General features: G+C 49.0%; 1 protein-coding gene across 3 annotated transcripts in view; it reads right to left on the bottom strand.

Moving 5' to 3' along the window:
• Positions 1 to 1,295: 1,295 nt before the first annotated feature.
• The window catches only part of MGAT1 (alpha-1,3-mannosyl-glycoprotein 2-beta-N-acetylglucosaminyltransferase), a 36,765-nt gene continuing 13,680 nt past the window's right edge, over positions 1,296 to 24,380 (bottom strand). Inside the window, exons 1-3 of one of the 3 annotated variants that reach the window (XM_088477473.1) lie at positions 13,945 to 14,007; positions 5,878 to 6,845; positions 1,296 to 2,372 (exon numbers count right to left, since the gene is read on the bottom strand). In XM_088477473.1, the coding sequence (XP_088333599.1) occupies positions 1,620 to 2,372; positions 5,878 to 6,471 (1,347 nt within the window). In that variant the 5' untranslated portion in view covers positions 6,472 to 6,845; positions 13,945 to 14,007 and the 3' untranslated portion in view covers positions 1,296 to 1,619. Of the gene's footprint in view, positions 2,373 to 5,877; positions 6,846 to 8,274; positions 8,300 to 13,944; positions 14,008 to 24,380 lie in introns of those variants that run through there. The other 2 variants (XM_088477474.1, XM_088477472.1) reach the window with 2 other exon arrangements.

Below are 24,380 nucleotides of genomic sequence, written 5' to 3'. Positions count from 1 at the left end.
CTGGGGAGGCACTGGCAGGGAAATGCGGTGAGGTAAATGGCTGGGGAGGCACTGGAAGGGACGTGCGGTGAGGTAAATGGCTGGGGAGGCACTGGCTAGTATCAGAGCCAGATTTACACATACATATATACACCCGAGGGTACATGTGGACATTATACAATGGTGCAGCAGTATACTGTATAGTGCTGGATATGTGGGGGGGGTTTGATCATGGATGTGCGGAAAAGGTAGACAGGGGAGGCAGTGCCTCACCTGCCACACACTATTACTCCAGAGTTTTGGCTATAAGAATAATACATAGAAGATATTAAGAAAGAGTTTAAGAAAATATTATAATCATTTTTATAGTCAAAACTCGGGACTACTTCCCAGCCGGCGTCTTGATTCTGAAGAGTCGAGCTTCCAGGGTCGGGATTTTTATCCCATTCCTCTAAACTCTGGAGTATACCCAAGTATGACCGGAAAGGCGATGGGTACAGCTCTGCCTACGCTTGGGTATGCACAAAATCTTCCCACGCAGTTTTGTTTTGAGTAACTTGCAGCCATGTTGCTACCAACTCTGCACCAGATCACCAAGACACCTATCTGTATTCAGTACAATAGTCCTCCCGTCACTGCTCCCCGTATTCACTCCTGACAGACGCTGCTGCTGTATACAAGTGGTCCAGTATCTCAGCCGTACGGTGACTATTATAAGGCTACGATATCAGTTGTACATTGTTTTCCTGAGCTCTGACATAACCTGATTTCTATCGGGATCATTTTCTTCCTAATTACTCGGGGGACATAATAAATATTTGGAGCCTCTTATTTGCCTAGAATATATTATATATCCGCTAATACCACTTTATTTGCAGTGTTTGTTCGTCCCCTGGTCATACTGATGCTATTTATTCTTTTATGATTATACATCTGCTGATTTTACATATTTTATTTTACTTTACAGCATTAATGAGCACCTATGATAATTTGAGCCAGGTCTCTGTGTAGTTTTACTTTCCACAACTGAATGACATATACATGTAGTTGGCCTTTGCATACTATTTTGAATACGTAAACAAGATCAGTATACAGTATAAACTCCATTACGAAAAGATATAGCGAGTGGTTAATAGTGTACATTCAAACAACCTTATATACAAACCATATACACGGTATATGTGTAAAGACATCCTTATTCTAGCAAGCCTCCAGGACTCAGACTCATTTGGGTATAAAGGTCACTTTATTGAGGTGAAGTAATAAAACGAGGTGGCTTGAGAAGACAAGCTAACCCCCCCCCCCCACCCCCCCGCCCCGGGCCAGAAACCATGGTTAGCTGAGATGAGTGCATAGGCAAGGTGCAGTGCTGTCTCGCCAAGGTCCAAAGACAACTGGCCATCTCCCCAGCAACTCTTTCTGAAGATCTAGCCATTGCTTCTGCACTGTAATTTGAGGTGTTCAAGCGAGTGGTTTCCGGTGTTCTATCAGGTCCCTGGCAACTGTGCAGGGACCTGGCATCAGATAGCACCTAAAATTGTTGGTCTCTGAACCTCTCATAGAGAAATAAAACTCTCTTACGTATTCTCTTGCTTACATGACACCCATGCTCTCCTTAAGCCTGGAGCAACCAGAACACCTTAAGTCCATGACGGGTCATAACCTGCCCAATCCTTAGGAGGAGCCAAAAACACCCGTCTTCCCCGGTGTGTAAAAGACACTACTCCCATGTAGGCGACCCGGGCCACCCCTGACTTTAGGTCATCCATAACACCAAAAGCCCTGGCCATGGCCTTGAAAGTGTCTCTGGTGGTGTATTCCACCCTCACCGTCCTGCCCCCGGCCACTTGCCCTTGAAGCACCTCTTCTACACGAGCTTGAGATGCCCCATACACCTGCCCCAGAAACCAGGGGTCATAATTTTCTTTCAGAAGATATGAAAGGTCTATTTTAGTAAAGGCCACTGGGTCCTGGTTCAGCTTGATGAATCTCAGATGCTGGTCAAAAAACTGTCCTTGGCTAACCCCTTTCCTTCCAAATGTTCGAGTGCGAGGTAACTCTGGTCTCAGACAAGCCCTGCCGACTCTTTGTTCAGGGCGCCTGACCCAGTCATCCCAAAAGGCTGCAGGCCACTTGGGTTCAAGTTCTTCCCACAGCTCCGAAAGCAGCAGCCAGCCGAGGCCGGGGAAAAAGTCGGAGCGGTGAAGTATGGAGCTGCCCTTGGCTTCCACCAGAGCCTCCTTCCCATTGTCATTCCAGGCAGAGACACACCACAAGCTGGGGTCCTTTTGGAGGAGGGAATGTGTAGCTTGGAAATATTCGTAGAAATCTGGGGCCACTTCCAGATCGTCCTCCACTACGATGGCAGACTTATAACCCATGACTCTGAAGATCTGAGCAGAAAACAAACGCAGGTTGTGGGGAGAGAAGAGAGCCACAGTTATAGGTCGTTCGATAATCCTTCACTCTCACACACTCCTATGAAAAGCAACCCTCACTAGTTCTTCTATTGGTGCGGTAATTCTAACAGGTGACAAGATCATGAGATGCTAAAACAGGTCTACTGAGGTGTGAGAATACACACAGAGATAGTAGGCAGCGCCTATTGACACAAGTCAGGGAGTATGCAATATACTTGATTAAAATATTAAATCTAAATAAAAATATATCCTAACGTTTATAATCAACTCCCGGGAGTATAAAAACACATATGCAGATTGTACTGGGTAAACCACATCCAATCAGTTCATAACTTATAAAAACATACATCCAAATAATTAAATGAAAAATTCTCTCATAATCTTCAACTCGTGACTATACACCCAACTCCAATGACGGCAAGAACCGTGTTTTATGACAGACCAGGAGGGCCCAATATGTTAATGTCTCTAGTCACCGATAATAAATAGCAATTGTAGCAATGCTCCAATGAGAGAAAAATAGACGTCCCAATGTAACTAAATGGCTTGCGATGTTTCCACAGTGCGCTGCGCTACACACTGGCAATGTGTGACTGTGCAGTTCGCTAGTCCACTGTACTCGCACTCCTCCCGAAATTCCCACCGCTCCAGCGGCTATGTGATGCCGTTAGCTCCAGCAGCGTGAAGCTGGTCACCGGCACGCAGCGACTCCGTTCCTCTCCGTGAAAGCTCCGTCCATTGCTACAATTGCTATTTATTATCAGTGACTAGAGACATTGTGAACAAATGGGGCCCTCCTGGTCTGCCATAAAACACGGTTCTTGCCGTCATTGGAGTTGGGTGTATACGCACGAGTTGAAGATTATGAGAGAATTTTTCATTTAATTATTTGCATGTATGTTTACATAAGTTATGAATTGATTTGATGTGGTTTACCCAGTACAATCTGCATATGTGTTTTTATACTCCCGGGAGTTGATTATAAACGTTTGTATAGATTTTTATTTAGATTTAATATTTTAATAAAGTATATTGAATACTCCCTGACTTGTGTCAATAGGCGCCGTCTACTTTCTTTGTGTGTATTCTATTATTGTTGGAAGTCTGGCAATACTTCCTGTAGGTGTGCTGCATTTTACACAAGGAGGGGAGATTTACAGCATTTTGGCGCTTGGGTTATTTCTTCTTCTACTGATGTGTGATCGTGTAAATTAACATAGATTTTGATGGCAGGTTAGAACTTCTTGGCCCATCTAGTCAGCCCTTTAAATTGCTCCATCAATGGCAGAATGAAGACTTGAAGCAAAGCGACCAAGGGCCTGATTCAGCACGGATGGCTATTGCGATCGCAGCTCCGTAATAGCACGGAGGTCTGCTGCGAAAATATGCTAATGAATGTAATCGCAAAGCCGTCGCACAGGCAGCATAGACGCCCACTATCGCTATCTCACATCCGTAATACCTTGCAGTCCTGCGTATACATCGGTAACATCGGCCCATCACGCAGAATTACAGCAGGTCAGACCTGCCGCAGAAACTGCAAGTCTTGTTGAACGCAGTGAGTACACAAGCTGCGTATGCCGACTCAGTGGCTAATTTATGCACGCCCAGGAAACAGCGTTCAAATGGACAGAAACGCCTGCGCTTCTAATTGTTAGCGGGACAAGTTGCAATCCCTAACAATTAGCCTCCTATACATGCTTCCTTCTCTCTTACACTGACTTTTACCTGTGTTATTACATCAGTTCCTACAGAGACGTACAATATATTTCTACACAGCCCAATTCCTCCTCACTGAGGGGTCTAGTTACTAAGCAATGTTAGGAGACAGAGGGCCTGATTCAGAGCTGGACGCTCTGACAGAGCGTTCGCTCTGAATCAGGGCCGTTTTTTGGGGTTTTTTTAGAACGGCCTCCTGGCCGCTCGCATAGCTGTGGGTGACCACCCACAGCTATAGCGAGCGGCCAGGAAGATTGTCGCAATGGTCAAGACCATCGCGACCATAAGGCTTGCGACGAGACCCTTGTGGTAGGGTCTCGTTGCCGCAAGCCCCAGAGAGATTTCGGCTCTAACAGAGCTGAAATCTCTCCCACTGACATCACTCGTGAAATCAGTGGGGCCGATCCCCAAACGGAGGCGTTCACATGGGAACGCCTCCGTTTGGGCAGCCACTCCCCCGGCCCGCCCACCAAAGGGGGCGTGCTGTCACTCAACATCGACAGCAAGCCCCCTTTTGTACGAGACCCGGAGCGACGGAGTCGGCTCCGTCGTGCGCAAGGGCACTGGCCCACCATCGACCCGGTTGCGAGCGCAGAGCGCTTGCGACCGGGTCTGAATCAGGCCCAGAGTGAAAAGTGATAAGGTGCCAGCCAATCAGCTCCCAACTGTCATTTTTCAAACACAGCCTGTGAGATGGCAGTTAGGAGCTGATTGGCTGGCACCTTATCACTTTTCACTCTGTCTCCTAACACTGCTTAGTAAATAGACCCCTGACTTACAGTCTTTCACCATCTTACATGTAGGATGGACATCGGAAGCAAGGCATCAAAACCATTTGATGGTATAACCACGGATGGGTACTATGTGCACAGATGCAGCTGGAGAGTAGCGTATGTGCCCATGAGCTGAGCTGTGGACACTACTTCCGGGTGTCTGCAGCTGCCTACAAAACGATCAGCCATCAGATGGGCATCGGAAAGCAGAATCCAACAGCTGGCAACCACCGAATACCAGCAATTCAAAGGAAAAAGTACTTCCATCGGACCGGGAACATCGATGGTTGCTAACCATCGGCTTCTGATGTCCAACTCTACTTACATGGTGCTCTACAAAACCAGCTCTTTTTTCACAAACCTGGAGGGGGTCTCTATGGATTATTAGCTATAGGACTGCATGGACTACACTAAAACCCTGTGGACTTTCAGAAGCTTTTCTCAGAAGCAGGAATACTTCCTGGAAGTCATAATAGGTTTCTCAGGACAACATGTAGCATGCTCCTGCCAGTATTATTAATGGTCACACACTCGTGTAGCTTTACACCTTCCCAAAAGATGCAGAGATGTCAAAATGACGTTAATACACAGGAGAGATATTAGAACTGTAATTACATATTGGCTGCTCAAAATTGTACCCGTCACCTACACATAGCGGGAGCAGCCATTTTGTGAGCATCAACAGTAGTCAGCTTATTGTTTCACAAAAAGCAATGACATCACAAAAAGCGAGCCTCCTGATTGGCTGGCAGTGACGCATAACTGCTGTTCATCTTAGTAATGCAGCATCTAACTGGCCACAGGTCCTGTCCAATCACGTGTTGCGTTAAGGACACACCCTTAGCCCAAGTAAGTTTAGCTGCTTTAAGGAAAGCAATTTGCTCCACTTCCTGCAAACAGGAAGCAGCATTTGTCCGTGATGAGGGGTCGGGATAAAGAGTTGTAATAAAGAAAAAATATGTAGAGGTCTTTCCAAACACACTTACCTGGTTAAGCGCCCATCTGTAGTGCCTGGAAATCTTGTAGTAACCTTGGAACTTTCTGTGTTCAGGAGGGGCTGGAACCTCGGAGAAATCAGGCTGATTAATGTGGGTGAGAGCGGCACCGTAGGAGTCAATGACTCTCGCCGTCTCTGCATGGCCACAGTCCTGGCTCACTATAATAGGGAACTGCTCCGCCGAGGGGCGATACTTCAGCAAGGAGTCCAGGCACTTCCTGACGGAGGGCCGGTCACACGCCACTACCAGCACTGGAATGACTACGGAGACTGGCTCAGGGGCCACTGGGGTTGGAGATGGAAAGGAGACATTGGGAAGTCGCTGGGGGAGCTCAGGTCCACGTGCAACATTCGATGGAGCAGGCCGGCGTTTAAGCAGGCCACTGTAGTGGTGGATTTGTTGGAGAAGCCCCTTTTGTTTCTCCAGCTCGGCCTCAGCCTCTTCGGCCAGTCGTATTACGTGGTCTGTAAGGTCTACGGCATCGGGACCTTTTGGGCGGCTCATGAGGTAGAGGAGGAGAATGGCATTCCACGAGATAAAGAGGGCCGCCCCCCAGGCCGCCACGCTGAGTTTGCGCGGCATTCCCCTGGGGGGTCCCAATCTGCGTCTAGACGAGGGCTTGGCTCTCAGGACAAACCGGCTTGCGAAAGTTCAAATTGGAGGAAGGCTTAGTGTAGGTTTGCCGATTAGTCCAGGTAAAGTGTAGGGTTACTTGGGTCACATCTGGTAAATAACCTGGAACGAAGCTAAAGCCTTGCTAAATTCATGTTAAATGTAAACTTTCTATAGGCGATGAAAATTTTCTCTACAAATCAAAGACGGCCTTCCAGACTTCACACTTCGTCAAAATGGGTCCATGTCTTGGCAAAAAAAAAGATACGACGGTTTAATTATCCCCGGTCTGGAGTCAGATTAATGGATCTTCTTTAGACAGGACAGTCTTGCCATCCACCCACCTGGAGAGAAGGGAATAATATATATCAGTACCACACACAGATATACATACACACAAATATATCTAGCTACACACACACACTAAACAGCTACCTATTGCGTGTGAAATAGGAGATCCTATAACATTGTACCCAGGACTGTTCACAAATTCCTGTAGTGTCCGCTAAATAAACATGAACTGCCCACACACAGGCGGACTTGCTTGTGTGCGAATCAGATTGCCAGTTTTGATTAACGAGGCTGCATTGTGGCATCACAAGTTATCCACGCAGAGAAATTCAGATTAGATTTGACTGCGACTATTTGGTTGATTGGACATCTAATGGGGCACATCCCCTAGGCGATATTAATGAGCGATTGTACGATTTCGATATCGTAATGATGCAAATCGCTCATTAATCGTGCACTATTATGTCGGAAACGAACAGCGACACCTGCCCCCGCTGGTCGTTTCTGACATCAATCATCGCCCGAACATGCCGGTCAATCTGCCGATAACGACAGATTGGCCATGTTTGGGGATGATGGAGGGTGCCTACACTGAATGACTAATCGTTCAGTGTAAGGCACTGCAGGGGATAGGGAACGATGGTATGATTCCGATGCTGCAATCGTACGGTCTTTCCCTAGTCGGCATGTGGATGTGCGGCTTTCGGTGCATAGCTAGAAAGTGTTTCCTCAGATGTCACAACCTTGCATTAAATATCTCTACGTCTGTTAGATAACCTTAGATAACAGAGCCCTTTTACATCAGCTATTTGTCATTTCAGGTACAGTGTTCATATAAAACGTTTGGGTTTACTACTGTAGAATCACCATAAAGCAGTTCTATGCATGTTGGGCAGCATGCTTAGCGTAGTGGTTAGTATTACTGCCTCACAGCACTGAGGCCATGAGTTTAATTCCAGACCACAACATAATAGGTGTGGATGTACAGTTATTGGTTGGTCCTGCGCTCACTAATATACTGGTGTGTGTGGATCTATAGGGAGTAACCGATCCCTACAAGGATTACAATATGGATACAGGAATGGCTAATGTGTGTGTTCCATATGTCACAACATAACAAAACACAATGTATATATGAATCAGGGTATATGTATTTATTGTTACTCTAATAAAAGAAGATGGAGTCACAGTGCTCCTTCAATGAATGCAGTATCTTAGAATGTGAATGGGAAATGCTGCCATGGAACGGAGATGCTGTTCAGTTGGTTCCTAAATGACAGGGGAGGTGGGGTTGGGGATGGGTGATGGGGGGGGGGGGGGTCAAGAATGTCCAGAGATATGCTGATGGCTGTATATTGGTCGTTTAAAGGGATATTGGTGTGGTTATTGTCTCACCATGAGACGAGTCTCTGAAGTCTTAAAGCAGTCTGGATCTTGTGTCTGGTGGGGCGACGTCCCGTATCCCCCAGGTGCACAACTTACCCTCGGTGGCTTTCTTGACTCTCCTCCTGGAGAGTGGTCAGCTACGATCTTCTCCTCTAGGTTGCAGCGCGTGTAGGGACCCCACCTCCCTTCATATATACATTGTGTTTTATTATGTTGTGACATAATAGGTGTGGAGTTTACATGTCCTCCCCAACGTTTGCACGGGTTTCCTATGGGTGCTCCGGTTTCGTCCTACTTTCCAAAAACAGACTGGTACGGATGTGTCCACATACATCTTACCTCCACGCGCTACAAGTCGCGTTAAACGAAAAGATGCTAGGCGCTACAGAGTCACGCCACAGCCTGGCACAACTAGAGGGGCTGTGTAATGCGCAAGGAGACTAGATGTATGTGGACACATCTGTAGGTTAGTTGTCTTCTGACAAAAAAATAAGCCCTAGTGTGTATGTGTGTACATGGGATTGGGAATAAAGATTGTAAGCTCCACTGTGGCAGGGACTGATGAGAATGGCTGAAATGTTCTCTGTAAAGCGCTGCGGAATATGCGTGCGCTATATTATTTTTATTTATTTATTACCAGTTATTTATATAGCGCACACATTTTTTCCGCAGCGCTTTACAGAGAATATTTGGCCATTCACATCAGTCCCTGCCCCAGTGGAGCTTACACTCTATATTCCTTATCACATGCGCACACACATACACACTAGGGGTAATTTTTGTTAGGAGCCAATTAACCTACCAGTATATTTTTGGAGTGTGGGAGGAAACCGGAGCACCCGGAGGAAACCCACGCAAGCACAGGGAGAATATACAAACTCCACACAGTTAGGGCCGTAGTGGGTATCGAACCAACGACCTCAGTGCTGTGAGGCAGTAACGCTAACCATTACACCATCTGTGCTGCCCCCTATATAAATGATAATAAAGATTAAATAGCAGTCCTCACCAACCTGTGTGATGGCATAATACCAGAGCAGACAGAAAGGTCATTGGTGCCCCCCTTTTATAAAGTGAACGCATCACTGAGACACAGAGGAGGCTTAGGGACCATTTTCACCTCCCAAAAAAAAAACAGGCAAAAAGTTTTCTCCACCTGAGACCAGGAGAAAAAAAAAAATATGTAAAATCCCTATTTTTGACTAAATGTGAGGATTTCTTTCAGGACCCTTTGGACATCCCCCCCCCCTAATGATAAATGAAACAATTTTTATTTAATTTTTTTAAAGTTGCGTAATTTGGCGAAAAACGACCGGTCAAATGGTTTTAACGTATTGGTTCTGGTTTTTCGGGGGGCAGTATGGATGCGTCAAGTGTTTTAAACATCACAGGTGGCCGCAGGAGGCACTTTAACGTTTTTTTTAAATTGCGCTTTTATGACACGAAAATATACTTGCACCCATTTTAACGCACCCCCTATTTACGTGGCGAGAGAGGCCGATTTTGGCGCTAATTGGATCCGGCCCATAGGCCTTCCAATTCTACTAGGAGCATCACTTTTACAGTGCCTCATGCCTCAGTAAGGTCATTAGCATTCCTTAAACTGTCCTGAATTGCAGACATTGAAAGTGACAGGTTTCATGGGAAAGTGGGTGGAGCTGAGTGAGTTTTGCACGGAACTGGGCGGGGTTTTGCATCATGCAAGGTGGGGCTTATTTTGTCCTAATTTGAATGTTAGGAGGTACGTACCATTTCCAAGTGATATAATAGGCTGCATTTCTAGGAATGTTAATTCAGCCCACTTTAGCAGAGTGCTATGGACACATAACGGCCCAATAGTCTAGCATTGCCCTGTAACGTGTTACCCTGCACAGCATCTGCTGCCCAGGGATGTGCCCAGGGGTACAGTACCAGAATGTGACCAGGGTTTGGGATAGATGCACTACTCTCCGGAAACGGAGATGAACAAGAGATAATTGGCTCAGATCCTCTGACCCTTTGGCTTGTAAAGCCTAGTCATGTTACTGAGTGATTAGTGTAGTGATGCAAACAGTGACCGGGGAGGGGAGGGGGGGGTCGCTATAAAACAACCTTAACAAGCGCTTGCTGTAATAATGTCATTTAGGGGACACGGTAGAGACATTAACAAATGCTAGGGTAAAGGCAGCTGTGGTAAAGTTCTCTAAGTCTAACATTTGCTTTCGGGGTTTCTGTAGGAATCCGATTGTTACTGAAACTTCTTTGCACCAATTCTGTAAATGTCCCCATTTATATATCCCTAATTCATAGCAGCTCACGTTACTGCCTGGTACAGCCAAACTAGCATTCTGCAGTCACTGGGACACCAGAGGAATGGCCTGACTGCAGTGATTGGCTGTTATGTCTTTGTACTCTAGGGGGGAAATTTACTAAAGTGAGAGTCTTTAGAAGTGGAGATGTTGCCCGTAGCAACCAGATTCTCTTCTAGAAGGTGCTAGTTAAATGTTAAGTAGAATCTGACTGGTTGCTATGAGCAACATCTCCACTTCTAAAAACGCTCACTTTAGTAAGCACAATGTATGAGAAAATAAGAGGGACTTCTAGGCCTGAATGAAAGCTGCATTAAAATCGTCCCGATTGCCTGCTCAGCAATAACCATGGACCTTTGCATGTACTCGGAGAGTCGCACGTACCTAGGCGGCAGCACCACCTCTATCATCCGCCTGTGAAAGGAGCCGTTACCGTTATCAGTGCTCACTTACACCAACCCTATACCTGGTGCAAGAGATTATTCGCCTGACGTGAGACGGATTCCCACAATTCGGCCAACATGCTCAGAACACGCCGTCAGAATTATATGCCTACATGCGAGCGCCCAGTTGCTGCAGTTACACCCAATCAGCCACAGGGGGGGCATGCAGAGGAGATGCCTACCACTCTGGATAACTCCTAGTTGTGTATGCTCAGCTAGGACGCATGCACAGTGCTGAATACCATGCGTGTAACTCTGCCCTTCTGTGTGCACATTGCTTCACCATGTTTTACCACAGAGGAGGCTACAGCTGGGAGCGCTTATGTCAGCTCGGACGTCTATCCAAGTCACTAAGCTGCCAACCAAATGGCCCAAACTGTTAAGTAATGGTGCTACAGCTTGGGACATTGGCGGCTGTTGCTTCATCGTGACACAGAAGCCGAGGGTTCAATTTGCCGCTTACTCCAAAGTCTGACTCTTTTCCTTCAGGGATACTTACAGTGTAGATCGGAGCTTCAGATAAGGGACCCCACAATTAAGGTAAGGTGTAGAGTGCCCCCTGCCTCAGTGAGGTCACCAGGATCTAGTTGTCAGAACGCAGTGCCTCCTGCTATCAGTGTTTGCAAATACGCGCTATAACGCCTATTTTACCCGATATTGGGCACTGGGGACTCACTTTTTTAAAGTTGCTGGGTCCCCGGGGACGCGCTGTGCTGTGGCCAATCCCTGAGCATAGCGCGTCCCCCTGAGAAAGACACAACGCTGTCTGTTAGAGCAGCCAATGAGAGTCAGATAGACTCTCATTGGCTGCTGCTGTAGAAAGCCGTGCTGGGATCAAGTGTCTGATCCCAGCATCGGCACAGCATCCGTGCCCGGCGCTGGGACAGTGTGTTTGTTCCCAGCGCCGGGTAGGCCACCGTGGCGGGTACCTGATCGCTTCAGAGGCAAGCATTCCCAGTGATGCACTGCGCGGGTGACGTCATAACGTGAGGAGCCTGCCCTGCACGCCTACTGGATCTATTAGCTCCAGTCAGAGCGAGGCAGCGGGAGTGGGAGCGCGAGCATGTTAAGGTAAGTTCTGGGATGGGACCAGTCTGGGGGCACTGCATAAGGGGCACTACTTCAGCCTGGGGGCACTGCATAAGGGCAAAGCAAAACTACAGGGGGCAATGTATAGAGGGGAAAACTACAGGGGACACTGTATAGAGGGGAAAACTACAGGGGACACTGTATAGAGGGGAAAACTACAGGGGACACTGTATAGAGGGGAAAACTACAGGGGACACTGTATAAAGGGCACAAATACAGGGGGCACTGCATAATGGGCACTTTTGACTTAGAGCCAGTGGGGGAGCAGCCTGAGACCTGTCGGGCTGGAATGGTAAGGGAGATACCCCTTTTCCCGGCACGAGCATAATTGCGAAGGCCCCCAACTGGCTACTTCTTGATGCCACCCGGCTGGAAAAAATTTCTGGGGCGAACACTGCACTAGGATATAGTAACGCAGGGGTGGGCAATAAGTGCTGTTGAACTACAAATCCCAGCATGCCTTGCAACAGTTTTAGCATGTCCTAATAGCAAAACTGTTGCAGGGCATGCTGGGATGTGTAGTTCTACAACATATGGGGGGGGGCACTTATTGCCCACCCCTAATCTAGCGCCAGAATAGTGTGCATCCCGCTTTAATGAGGTCACCAGGATCTTGCGCTACAATAGTGTGCCTCCTGCTGTAGTGATGTCACTAGGTCTAGCGCCACAACAAAGTGCCTCCTGCTTTAGCGAGGTCACCAGGATCTAGTACCACAATAGTGTGCCTCAAACTTTAGCAAGGTCACTAAGATCTAGAGCAGGGGTTCCCAACCACGGTCCGCAGGGCACACTAACAGCCCAGGTTTTAAGTATAGCCATACTTGAGCACATGTGTCTTAATTAGTACCTCAGTTATTTTGATTTAAACCATCTGTGCTCAAGCCTGGATATCACTAAACCCTGGACCGTTAGTGTGCATCGAGGACAGAGGCTCAGAAACACTGAACTAGTGCCAAAATAGTGTGCCTCCTCCTTTAGTGAGGTCACTAGGATCCAGTGCCATAAGGAAGTGCCTCGTACCTTTGTGAGGTTACTGGGATCTAGTGCCATAAGGAAGTGCCTCGTACCTTTGTGAGGTTACTGGGATCTAGTGCCATAAGGAAGTGCCTCGTACCTTTGTGAGGTTACTGGGATCTAGTGCCATAAGGAAGTGCCTCGTACCTTTGTGAGGTTACTGGGATCTAGTGAAAGTACAAGCTGCAGTCTCACAAGTACCGATTCAGCCTTAAAATGGCCGACTACATTGTACAGTATACAGAACACTTTATTGTGTCTCTCTGCTTCACTTATAGAAAACAAAAAGCCAAATAAAACTAAAACTAATGAAAATACCTAAATCCCTGACAGCACAAACACGTGATGAAGGTTACACTTTAGCACCTGTGACCCCTGTCCTCTCGCTGATCACCAGTCTCCCTTCCTCACATTGTCTATGGGGACCGTCAGTCACCTCTCTTACTTCCTGGCACCGTCTCACCCCAGCCCGTCTCCAGATTAGCATCGGTCTCTTCTAATAGGGGATTAGGGGGTTTAAAATAGCAAACAAACCAGATTAAAGTGCAGCTGCATTGCTGAACACTGAATAGTACACAGAGAAATGCGGACAGAAAACAAATAAAGGACATTTGGAATGAAAACTGACTCATTTCTACACAGGCGAAAGTAAAAGGAAATGAGGAGGATCTCACTAAGGGGAAGAACTGAGAAGGGATCCACAGGTGTCCTGCCCGTTATATACAGCACAGAGTGACGGGAGGGTATAGCCGTACTACATGGGGGTCTGTCGGAGTGTTAGGGATATAATCTGACCTGTAGGTCTCATCCACTGCTCCGCTGGGACCAATTCTCTCACTCTCACAAGTTTCCAGCAAACTTTTGCTCATATCCCTCCCCCCATACAGGAATCTCCCCTTCCCCAGACACCCCCCAGCACCCCGTGTGCTTACACTCTCTCCCAGTCCCTGGTCCTCTCCCCGACTGCCTGGCTTCCTCCTGCTCCCTTCAGGAAGTCAGCTGAAAGTATTTGATTACAGGGAGAGTCAGAGTGAGAGAGACACCCCCCAGGGGGCGGGCTCTCTAATTACCCACTCCAAGAGAGACACGCAGGGCTACACGGAGACAGTCACATGCAAAACAAACAGCCTGTACATATGTGTAGGAGCCACTGCCTGCACATGTGTGTGTAAAGTACAATATGTTGCAGCATGTACAGGTGTGTAGAAGACAATGTCAGTCTGTACTTATGTGTAAAAGGCAAAATACAGCAGAATGTACATTTGTATAAAATATAATGTTGCAGCATGTACAATAGTGTAATATTATAGAATGTAGACGTGTGTAGGAGGCAATGTACTATAACAGCCTGTACATGTATGCAGGGGGCAATGTACTATAATAGCCTGTACATGTATGCAGGGGGCAATGTACTATAATAGCCTGTACATGTATGCAGGGGGCAATGTACTATAATAGCCTGTACATGTGTGTAGAGGGCAATGTACTGTAATAGCCTGTACATGTATGCAGGGGGCAAATTCACAGCCTGTACATGTGTGTGTAGGGGGCAATGTCACAGCCTGTACATGTGTGTCGGAGCAATGTCACAGCCTGTACATGTGTGTAGGGGGCAATGTCACAGCCTGTACATGTATGTAGGGAGCAATGTCACAGCCTGTACATGTGTGTAGAGAGCAATGTCACAGCCTGTACATGTGTGTGTAGGGGGCAATGTCACAGCCTGTACATGTGTGTAGGGAGCAATGTCACAGCCTGTACATGTGTGTAGGGAGCAATGTCACAGCCTGTACATGTGTGTGTAGGGGGCAATGTTGCAGCCTGTACATGTGTGTGTAGGGGGCAATGTTGCAGCCTGTACATGTGTGTGTAGGGGGCAATGTACTATAATAGCCTGCACATGTGTGTAGGGGGCAATGTACTATAATAGCCTGCACATGTGTGTAGAGGGCAATGTACTGTAATAGCCTGTACATGTATGCAGGGGGCAAGTCACAGCCTGTACATGTGTGTAGGGGCAATGTCACAGGCTGTACATGTGTGTAGGGGGCAATGTCGCAGCCTGTACATGTGTGTAGGGGCAAGTCACAGCCTGTACATGTGTGTGTAGGGGGCAATGTCGCAGCCTGTACATGTGTGTAGGGGGCAATGTCGCAGCCTGTACATGTGTGTAGGGGGCAATGTACTATAATAGCCTGTACATGTATGCAGGGGGCAAGTCACAGCCTGTACATGTGTGTAGGGGCAAGTCACAGCCTGTACATGTGTGTGTAGGGGGCAATGTCGCAGCCTGTACATGTGTGTAGGGGGCAATGTCGCAGCCTGTACATGTGTGTAGGGGGCAATGTACTATAATAGCCTGTACATGTATGCAGGGGGCAAGTCTCCGCCTGTACATGTGTGTAGGGGCAATGTCACAGCCTGTACATGTGTGTAGGGAGCAATGTCACAGCCTGTACATGTGTGTGTAGGGGGCAATGTCACAGCCTGTACATGTGTGTGTAGGGGGCAATGTCACAGCCTGTACATGTGTGTGTAGGGGGCAATGTCACAGCCTGTACATGTGTGTAGTGGGCAATGTGTCAAAGTCTGTACATGTCTATAGGAGGCAATGTGTGACAGCCTATTTATATATGTAGAAGGGCATTGTGTTAAAACCTGTACATGTGTCTTACACACATGTACAGGTTTTAACACAATGTGTGTGTGGTAGCGTGAGCACATGTGTGAGAGAGCATGTCACAGTCTGTATTTGCACGTAGGTGACAATGGGGTAAAGATTAGTGTGAGATGGGGATCGCTGCAGATTGATCGCAGTTGTGAACATTTACTAAAGACTGGTTTGAACTTCTAAAATTAATCCACTGTACCCCAATCGTTTTCTCATCCCATGCCAGGGCATGCTGGTACTTATGGTTCTCCAAGTGCCAGCATGCTCTGGCAGCCTTTACATTTGGGCATGACAGGGCTAGCTGTGGTACACTAGTCATTAAGAATATTGAACCCATTAGTAACATATTATTATGAACCCCTCACCCACTGCACCAGGAGCAGGGCACGTACGTGTTTCCAGACGCGGTCCCCCTAGGGAACCCAGCCCCGATGCCTGGCTGTTTGGAATCACGACGGGAGGAGCTCCACGCCATGGATCTCCCTATCTCTGTTCCACCAATGCTGACTGGTAAAGTCTAGGGCAGGTTATACCCCTTTCAGACATACTGAGATTCCCAGGATTTTGGCCTGCCTCGGCCAAAATTCCTGCTTCTCATGTCTGTGTGAAACGCACCTACCCGGGAACACGTTCCCGGGTAGCCGCCCCAGGAATCGACCAGGGTTTTTCCCGGGACTTAAGTCCCGGGAAATTACCCTGCTTCTGTCTGAATGGTGCTACCCGGGAATTTACTACTCCCGGGCAGCACCAAGCAGCTTTGACATGTAGCTGACAGCGCTGAGCGTCCTATAGGACGCTCAGCGCTGCTGCTTTGTTTGAGCTGACAGGGCAGAGCGTCTTATAGGACGCTCAGCGCTACTGCTCACCACCCCCAGCAACGGCTGGCTGTGCCACAGCGGGCCGCCCGCAGTCCCGCTGGGCAACCAGGGAATTAAAATAAATGTTAAAAAAATTATAATTAAAAAAAAAACTGCATTACGATTGGCCGGCTTTTGGCTGGGAGGAGCAGACTGCAGAGAAGAGGCAGGTAAGCAGAAAAACCCTGCTCTTGTCTGAAAGGGGTCTACCTGGGAATTTCCTGGGTAGACACTGTAGTGTGAAAGGGGGGTCTCGACCAAGGGGGGTCTGAGCAGGAAATTTCCCAGGTTGTATGTCTGAAAGGGGTATTAGTGGAAAATTGGGAGGACCTCACATCGGGGGAGGGGGGTACACCATGGCTTTTATTTTTTATATTGTTTGCTTTTTCCTTTTTAAACATATAGGCCTGCACAGGGGTATATTTACTTAAAGGCGGGTTTACAGAAGTGGAGGTGTTGCCCATAGCAACCAATCAGATTATACTTCTTTATCAAGCAGCTTCTAGAAGATAATAGCTAGAATCTGATTGGTTGCTGTGGGCCATGCCCCCATCAGTCCCCGAGCCCTCTGATGTCTTGGTGGCTACAATCTCAGTCAACACATATACAAAATTCTATGGAACATGAAGTGTGTGTATATAGAGATAATAATTATGGCATGCTATATGCAAATACAAGCAGGGGGAGGGGAGGGGGGCGGATGAGCTGTTTAGCAATATTTGGGCAGCCCTAACAAAATGTAAACAGGACATCCTGTTTAACCCTTACTGCTCAGGTAAACTAACAGGACCCTTTATAAACAAAGTGTGTGTACATAACATATAAGGGAGGACTTGGTCACACTCAGTAATACCCCCCTACACCTCATTTGGGAAAGCCTATTTCCAGCCGCACTTTGATCTTCGTAATAAAATTCTCCAATAACAGAAATGTGACAGAAGTAACAAGACGGCGCCAATCTACCCCCGCACTCATGACGCTGAACCGTGCAGCATTTTAGGCAAAAACAGAGAAGCTTCCATTGATGAAGGGGGAGGTATTACAGCGTACGTATCTTGGGCTTTGATTAAATATTTGTATTGTTTCCATAATGCAATTTTCTCCCAGCATCAGCCAATGTAGGCGCACATTGAGGGGGGGGGGGGGGGGGGGGTAATTCCAAACACTGCGCAGTGGGTGTGCACCTTGGAATGCTCTGGGTGGACAATCGGACCGCACTTAAACATGTGAAGGATCACCATGTGCGCACAGGTTTTGCATTTCCTAAATTATCCTGTTGTATTCAGGATAGTAGTTTAGTAAATGGTTCAGTCACTAAGGCAGGCTAAACTACTATGTGGGTTAGGGAATTTAGATTGTAAGCTCCCCTGGAGCAGGGACTGGTGTGAATAACACATTCTCTGGGGTGCTATATACATAAATGATAATAACGGTAGGGTAATTGGCCTATGACATGGATAGAACCTGTGTGTATGTTGTATTAGGGAATATACGGTAGAGCCCGATTCACTACAGATCGCTACTGAGATCGCAGCTGCGATTACGCACAGAGGTCTGCTGCGAAAATATGCTAATGTCTGCAATTGCAAAAGTCGCACAGCCAGCATAGAGACGCCCACTACCGCTATCTCCCACCCGTAATACCTCGCAGTCCTGTGTATACATAGGTAACACCGGACCCTCACGCAGAATTACGGCAGGTCTAACCTTACTCAGAAATTGCTAACTTCGTCGCACGCAGTGAGTACACAAGCTGCGTATATGCCGTCGCAGTGGCTAATTTATGCACGCCCAGGCAACGGCGTTGAAACGGACAGGCACGCCTGCGTTTCTCCGGCCACTCCCCCGTCACCGCCCCCAAACGCTGACCTCCCGTCACTCACTCTGCGACGGCTTTCTTTCTGCGTGAGTGATCGCAGAGCCATCGCAATGCTAACTCACGCGCACTGCGAAGTATGCACCATCGACCGATCTGTGTAAGCTATTGCGATCCATGATGAATCAGCCCCATAGTTTGTAAACTACACTGGGGCAGGGACTGATGTGAAGTGATTAATCTCTGTACTGGGAAATAGGTCCTTGCTATATAAATACCTGCAAACAAGTAAATATGGCAGAAGCGAGAAGACAAGGATTCAACAGACTAATTAAAGGGCCATTAAGCCTAACAAACTTTTCTTAAACCCCTCATACATCAGCCTAGCTGCCATTAGCATGGCCTGTACGGGTTCTACCACATTAGCTGGGGGGGCATTCTTGTCGCACTCCCCCCAGTGGCGGAACAGGTTTCCACACCTGGTATTGCCAGTCTGGCCAGGCACTCACTCAGCATTCACCAGCTAATGTTCTATAAATCACACTAATAGTAGTAAGAATACGCACTACAAGTGCATTCCTCAGTGCTGGGCCTTCTGTTACTGTATTTGTTATAGTGCCGTGAGAGAGCCAAGTTTCAGTCACATGAATACGTGACCATAGCGACTGTTCACAGCCCCAGCAGCTGTCAGACAGAATGCAAGGGTCCCTTCAAAGCCATCTACGTTATTAATTTATAGACACTTGCATTTCTATGGGAATTTTTAAAAAAAAGGGCAGGATTGTGTCACTATCATAGCAACACCTGGATGGATAACTTCCCAAATTGTCTATGTACTAATGTCCAAGGAAAATGTTTTTGTCTTTTTTTTTCTGCAAGAAAGCTTGCTAGTCAGTACAAAATGTATCTCTAATCACCGTCCGCCGCCCAATTAACTTAACTTACAGTGACAAGAAACTTGATGATTACCATATGTCCTTGGTTTGTTTCTTCTGGCTGCTAGTAATGACGTAGCATTCTGCATATCACAGTGCCAGCCGCAATCACATGACACCTGATGTAGTGGAGCAGAGAGGCTTTGCCTGCTATGTGACATCCTCTCCCTCGCCACCACGACATCTCCATGCAGCAGGCTGACTAGCAGCCAGGCAATGTGATTTGTCTGTGCACTGTGACATCCCTCCCCTCCTTCTCCCCCCTCTGCCATCACATGACACCTGATGTAGTGGAGCAGAGAGGTTTTGCCTGCTATGTGACATCCTCTCCCTCGCCACCACATGACATCTCCATGCAGCAGGCTGACTAGCAGCCAGGCAATGTGATTTGTCTGTGCACTGTGACATCCCTCCCCTCCTTCTCCCCCCTCTGCCATCACATGACACCTGATGTAGTGGAGCAGAGAGGTTTTGCCTGCTATGTGACATCCTCTCCCTCGCCACCACATGACATCTCCATGCAGCAGGCTGACTAGCAGCCAGGCAATGTGATTTGTCTGTGCACTGTGACATCCCTCCCCTCCTTCTCCCCCCTCTGCCATCACATGACACCTGATGTAGTGGAGCAGAGAGGTTTTGCCTGCTATGTGACATCCTCTCCCTCGCCACCACATGACATCTCCATGCAGCAGGCTGACTAGCAGCCAGGCAATGTGATTTGTCTGTGCACTGTGACATCCCCCTCCCCTCCTTCTCCCCTCTCTATCTATCACATGACACGCTGAGAGCCGTGACCCTGTATCAGCCATATTTGGGAGGTATTACAACAAGAGATATGGTAAGAACTTACCTTTGTTATCTCTGTTTCTACGAAGTCCATAGGGTCCACAGGGTTGACCTTGGGGTATAGCTGGATCTGGATCCACGGGCACCACGCAGTTAAAGCTTTGCTGCTCCCAGGATGCACTTGGGTCCGTCCTCCTCTATACCCCGCCCCGGCCACAGGCACTTCAGTTGGTAAGCAGCTAAGGCCGGAGGAGGAGACTAAACAGAGAGAAGGAAGACTGGAACACACAAGAAACCATACTCACAGAAATGGGAGACGGAAAACCGGTGACCAGCCACACAGCCCATTTGAAGCCAGGTGCGTCAGGGCGGGCGCCCTGTGGACCCTATGGACTTCGTAGAAACAGAGATAACAAAGGTAAGTTCTTACCATATCTCTTGTTTTCTACTTCAGGGTCCATAGGGGGTCCACAGGGTTGACCTTGGGGATGTCCCAAAGCAGTTCAACTAAGGGCGGGGACGCTCCTGTGCTGAAAGGAGTACCCGGCGCCCAAAGGATGCATCCTGAGAGGCGAAGGTGTCAAACGCATAAAACCTCAAAAACGTCTGAATTGAAGACCAAGTAGCCGCCTTACACAGCTGAACAGCGGAGGCGCCACGTCTAGCAGCCCAAGAGGGACCCACAGAACGAGTGGAATGAGCCTTAACAGAGGCTGGCACAGGTAAACCCTCCTGCGCATAAGCCTCACAAATAACTGAACGAAGCCAACGGGCTAACGTTTGCTTGTTGGCAGGCCAACCCCTCTTGTGAAAACCGAAGAGGACAAACAAAGAATCCGACTTCCTAACCGAAGCAGTCCGGTCCACATAGATTCTAAGTGCCCGGACCACATCCAAGGAAGCCTCACCAGCAGAAAGATCAGGTGACTGAAAAGCTGGCACAACAAGTTCCTGATTAATGTGGAACTTTGAAACCACTTTGGGCAAAAACTCAGGACGCGTGCGGAGCACTGCCCTGTCCTGGTGAAAAATCAGAAAAGGAGGGCGACAGGAAAGCGCCCCCAATTCTGAAACCCTCCTGGCCGAAGCAATTGCCAGAAGAAAAATGGTCTTAAACGTCAGCCACTTGAGCTCCACCGACTCAAGCGGCTCAAAAGGAGGACCCTGCAAGACCCTCAGTACCACCGTCAAGTCCCACGGAGCCACCGGAGGCACGAAGGGAGGCTGGATCCTGAGAACACCTTGGAAAAAGGTGTAAACATCTGGCAGTGTAGCAATCCGTCGCTGAAACCACACGGACAAAGCAGACACATGAACCTTCAGAGAGGCCAGGCGTAAGCCGAGGTCCAAACCCGATTGAAGAAATTCCAAGATTCTGGAAACCCGGAACACCTGCGGATCATAGTTTCTGGATTCACACCACTGAAAATAAGTGCGCCACACCCTGTGGTAAATCCGCGCGGAAGCAGGCTTGCGTGCCCTAAGCATGGTACCAATCACTGAACTGGAGAAACCCCTAGACCTCAAGACGGCTGTCTCAAGAGCCACGCCGTCAAAGACAGCCGACCCAGATCCGGGTAAAGGCAGGGCCCCTGAGACAACAGGTCCCGACGCTGAGGAAGAAGGTACGGAGCGTCGATGGAGAGGCACCTCAGATCGGAGTACCAAGGACGTCTGGGCCACGCCGGAGCCACCAGCACGAGTGTGCCGCCGTCCTGCTTGAATTTCCGCAGAACCCGAGGAAGTAAGGATATCGGAGGAAACAGATACGCCAGGTGAAACGTCCATTTCACCGACAGAGCGTCTACCAGACAGGCGCCTGCGTCTCTTGTCCTTGACCCGTAAACGGGCAACTTGTGATTGTGACGGGAGGCCATCAAGTCCAGCTCCGGCAGCCCCCACCTGTCCACGAGTAGCTGAAACACCTCTGGGTGAAGCGACCATTCCCCGGGATGCACATCGTGACGGCTGAGGAAGTCCGCCTCCCAATTGAGGACTCCGGGAATGAAGACTGCCGAGATCGCTGGAATGTGACACTCCGCCCAAGCAAGAATGCGAGACACCTCCGACATTGCTGCCCGACTGCGAGTTCCCCCTTGGTGGTTGATGTACGCCACCGTGGTGGCGTTGTCGGACTGCACCTGAACCGCCCTTCCGTGAAGAGCGGGGCCGGTCGACTGCAGGGCCCTGTACACAGCCCGCAGTTCCAGGATGTTGATGGGGAGAAGTGCTTCTTCCGCGGACCAACGACCCTGAAGCGATAATGAGCCGGTCACTGCCCCCCAACCCCGAAGACTGGCATCCGTCGTGAGCAGGACCCAGTCCGGGATCCAAAAGGGGCGCCCCTCGACCAGATGCACCATCTGAAGCCACCAAGCCAAAGACTGCCGAACCTCCGCGGACAACACCAGCATCTGAGAGCGGATCCGGTGAGGTAACCCGTTCCATTCCGATAGAATCAGTCCCTGCAGGGGCCGGGAATGGAACTGGGCAAATTCCACCATGTCGAATGTCGACACCATGGACCCCAGAACTCTCATAGCTGAATGGACCGACAGGCGGCAACTGCTCAGGCAACTGTGTATCCGCAGCTGCAGGGAGGAGACCTTCTCTGGAGTCAGGAAAATCCGCTGCTGACGAGAATCCAGCAGGGCTCCCAAATGAACCATCCGCTGTGATGGAATCAGGGAGGACTTCTTCCAGTTTATCAACCACCCGTGTGCTTGAAGACAAGCAATGGTCAGGTGGAGATGTCGAAGAAGCACCTCCGGGGAGCTCGCCAGCAGCAGAAGATCGTCCAGGTACGGCAACAGACGTAGACCCTGACCCCGAAGGTGGGCAGCCATAACCGCCATCACCTTGGTGAACACCCTCGGAGCCGTGGAAAGGCCAAAAGGCAACGCCCGAAATTGGTAGTGATGGTTCAGGATAGCAAACCTCAGATACCGCTGATGTGCCGGTGCTATGGGCACATGGAGATAGGCGTCCTGGATATCGAGGGAGACCATATAATCCCCGGGTTCCATCGCCAGAATGATGGAACGTAACGTTTCCATCCTGAACCTGGGAACTCTGAGGTATCTGTTCAGAGACTTCAAATTCAGGATAGGGCGATGAGAACCATTGGGTTTCTGTACCAGAAACAGAGTAGAATAGTACCCCGTCCCGCGCTGAGACTGCGGAACGGGAACAATGACCCCTGCTTGTAGCAAGGATTCTATAGCTACCTGAATCTGACCAGCTTTGGTCTTGTCCAGAGAAGGACTCGTACAGAAAAACTGGTGGGGCGGCCTGAACCGAAAAGACAGGGCGTACCCCTGAGAGACTACTTCTCGAACCCAGGCATCCGTGGTGGTATTGTGCCAACACTGGGCGAATTGGAGAAGTCGGCCTCCCACTCTGGGGTCCCCCAGAGAGAGGCCCGTCCCATCAGGCAGCAGGCTTATCCTCCTGCTTGGAAGAAGGGCGCCGAGCACTCCATGCCTGCTTCTTGGGCTTGGGTGCGGCCTTGGTCGCCGAATGTCTCGGGAAGGACTGGCCCTTGGCCTTACCCTGAACCCGAAAGGACCGAAAGGCAGAGCTCCTCACTTTAGCCGGCGCAGAGGCCGAAGGGAGAAAAGCCGACTTGGACTTAGCCAAAGTATCCACTATTCTGTCCAAATCCGGACCAAATAGTAAATCACCATTAAAAGGCAAGGCCTCCAGACCCTTTTTTGAATCTGCATCAGCCCTCCAGGACCTCAGCCACAGGGAGCGCCGAGCAGACACCGCTGCAGCCGACACCCTAGAAGTGAGCAGGCTGGCATCCAAAGACGCTTCCCCAATATAGGAAGCTGCATCCCGCATCTGTCCCACTAACGCTCTCTGGATATCCGGAGCCTCATCAGGAAAGGTATCCTCCAAGGCATTGGCCCATGCCTCAATGGCTTTAGCCACCCAGGAGATAGCCATGGACGGGCGAGCCACCGCCCCGGAAAGAGAATAAATGGACTTTAAACAAGTCTCCACCTTCCTGTCCGTGGGATCCTTCAAAGAGGAGATAGACGGCAATGGCAGCGTCGCGCTTTTGATCAAGCGGGTAACGTGGGAATCCACCGCCGGCGGAGTTTCCCATTTCCTGCAATGAGCTTCAGGAAAAGGATAGTTCGCCGCCAACCTCTTCTGTGGATGGAACCTCTTACTAGGTAATTGCCAGGCCGCCGCCATATGATCCGATAATTGATCAGACAGGGGGAACACAGTTGAGGTCACCTTGGCCTTTTTAAAATTAGGAAACTTCGACCTAGGAGCCGGCGCATCATCC

The sequence above is a fragment of the Taudactylus pleione genome, unplaced genomic scaffold (assembly GCF_031769625.1).
Source record: "Taudactylus pleione unplaced genomic scaffold, aTauple2 ptg000201l, whole genome shotgun sequence".
NCBI classification, from domain to species: Eukaryota; Metazoa; Chordata; class Amphibia; order Anura; family Myobatrachidae; genus Taudactylus; species Taudactylus pleione.
Note: the sequence above shows the minus strand (reverse complement) of the source record. Positions and strands in the feature narration are given on the sequence as shown.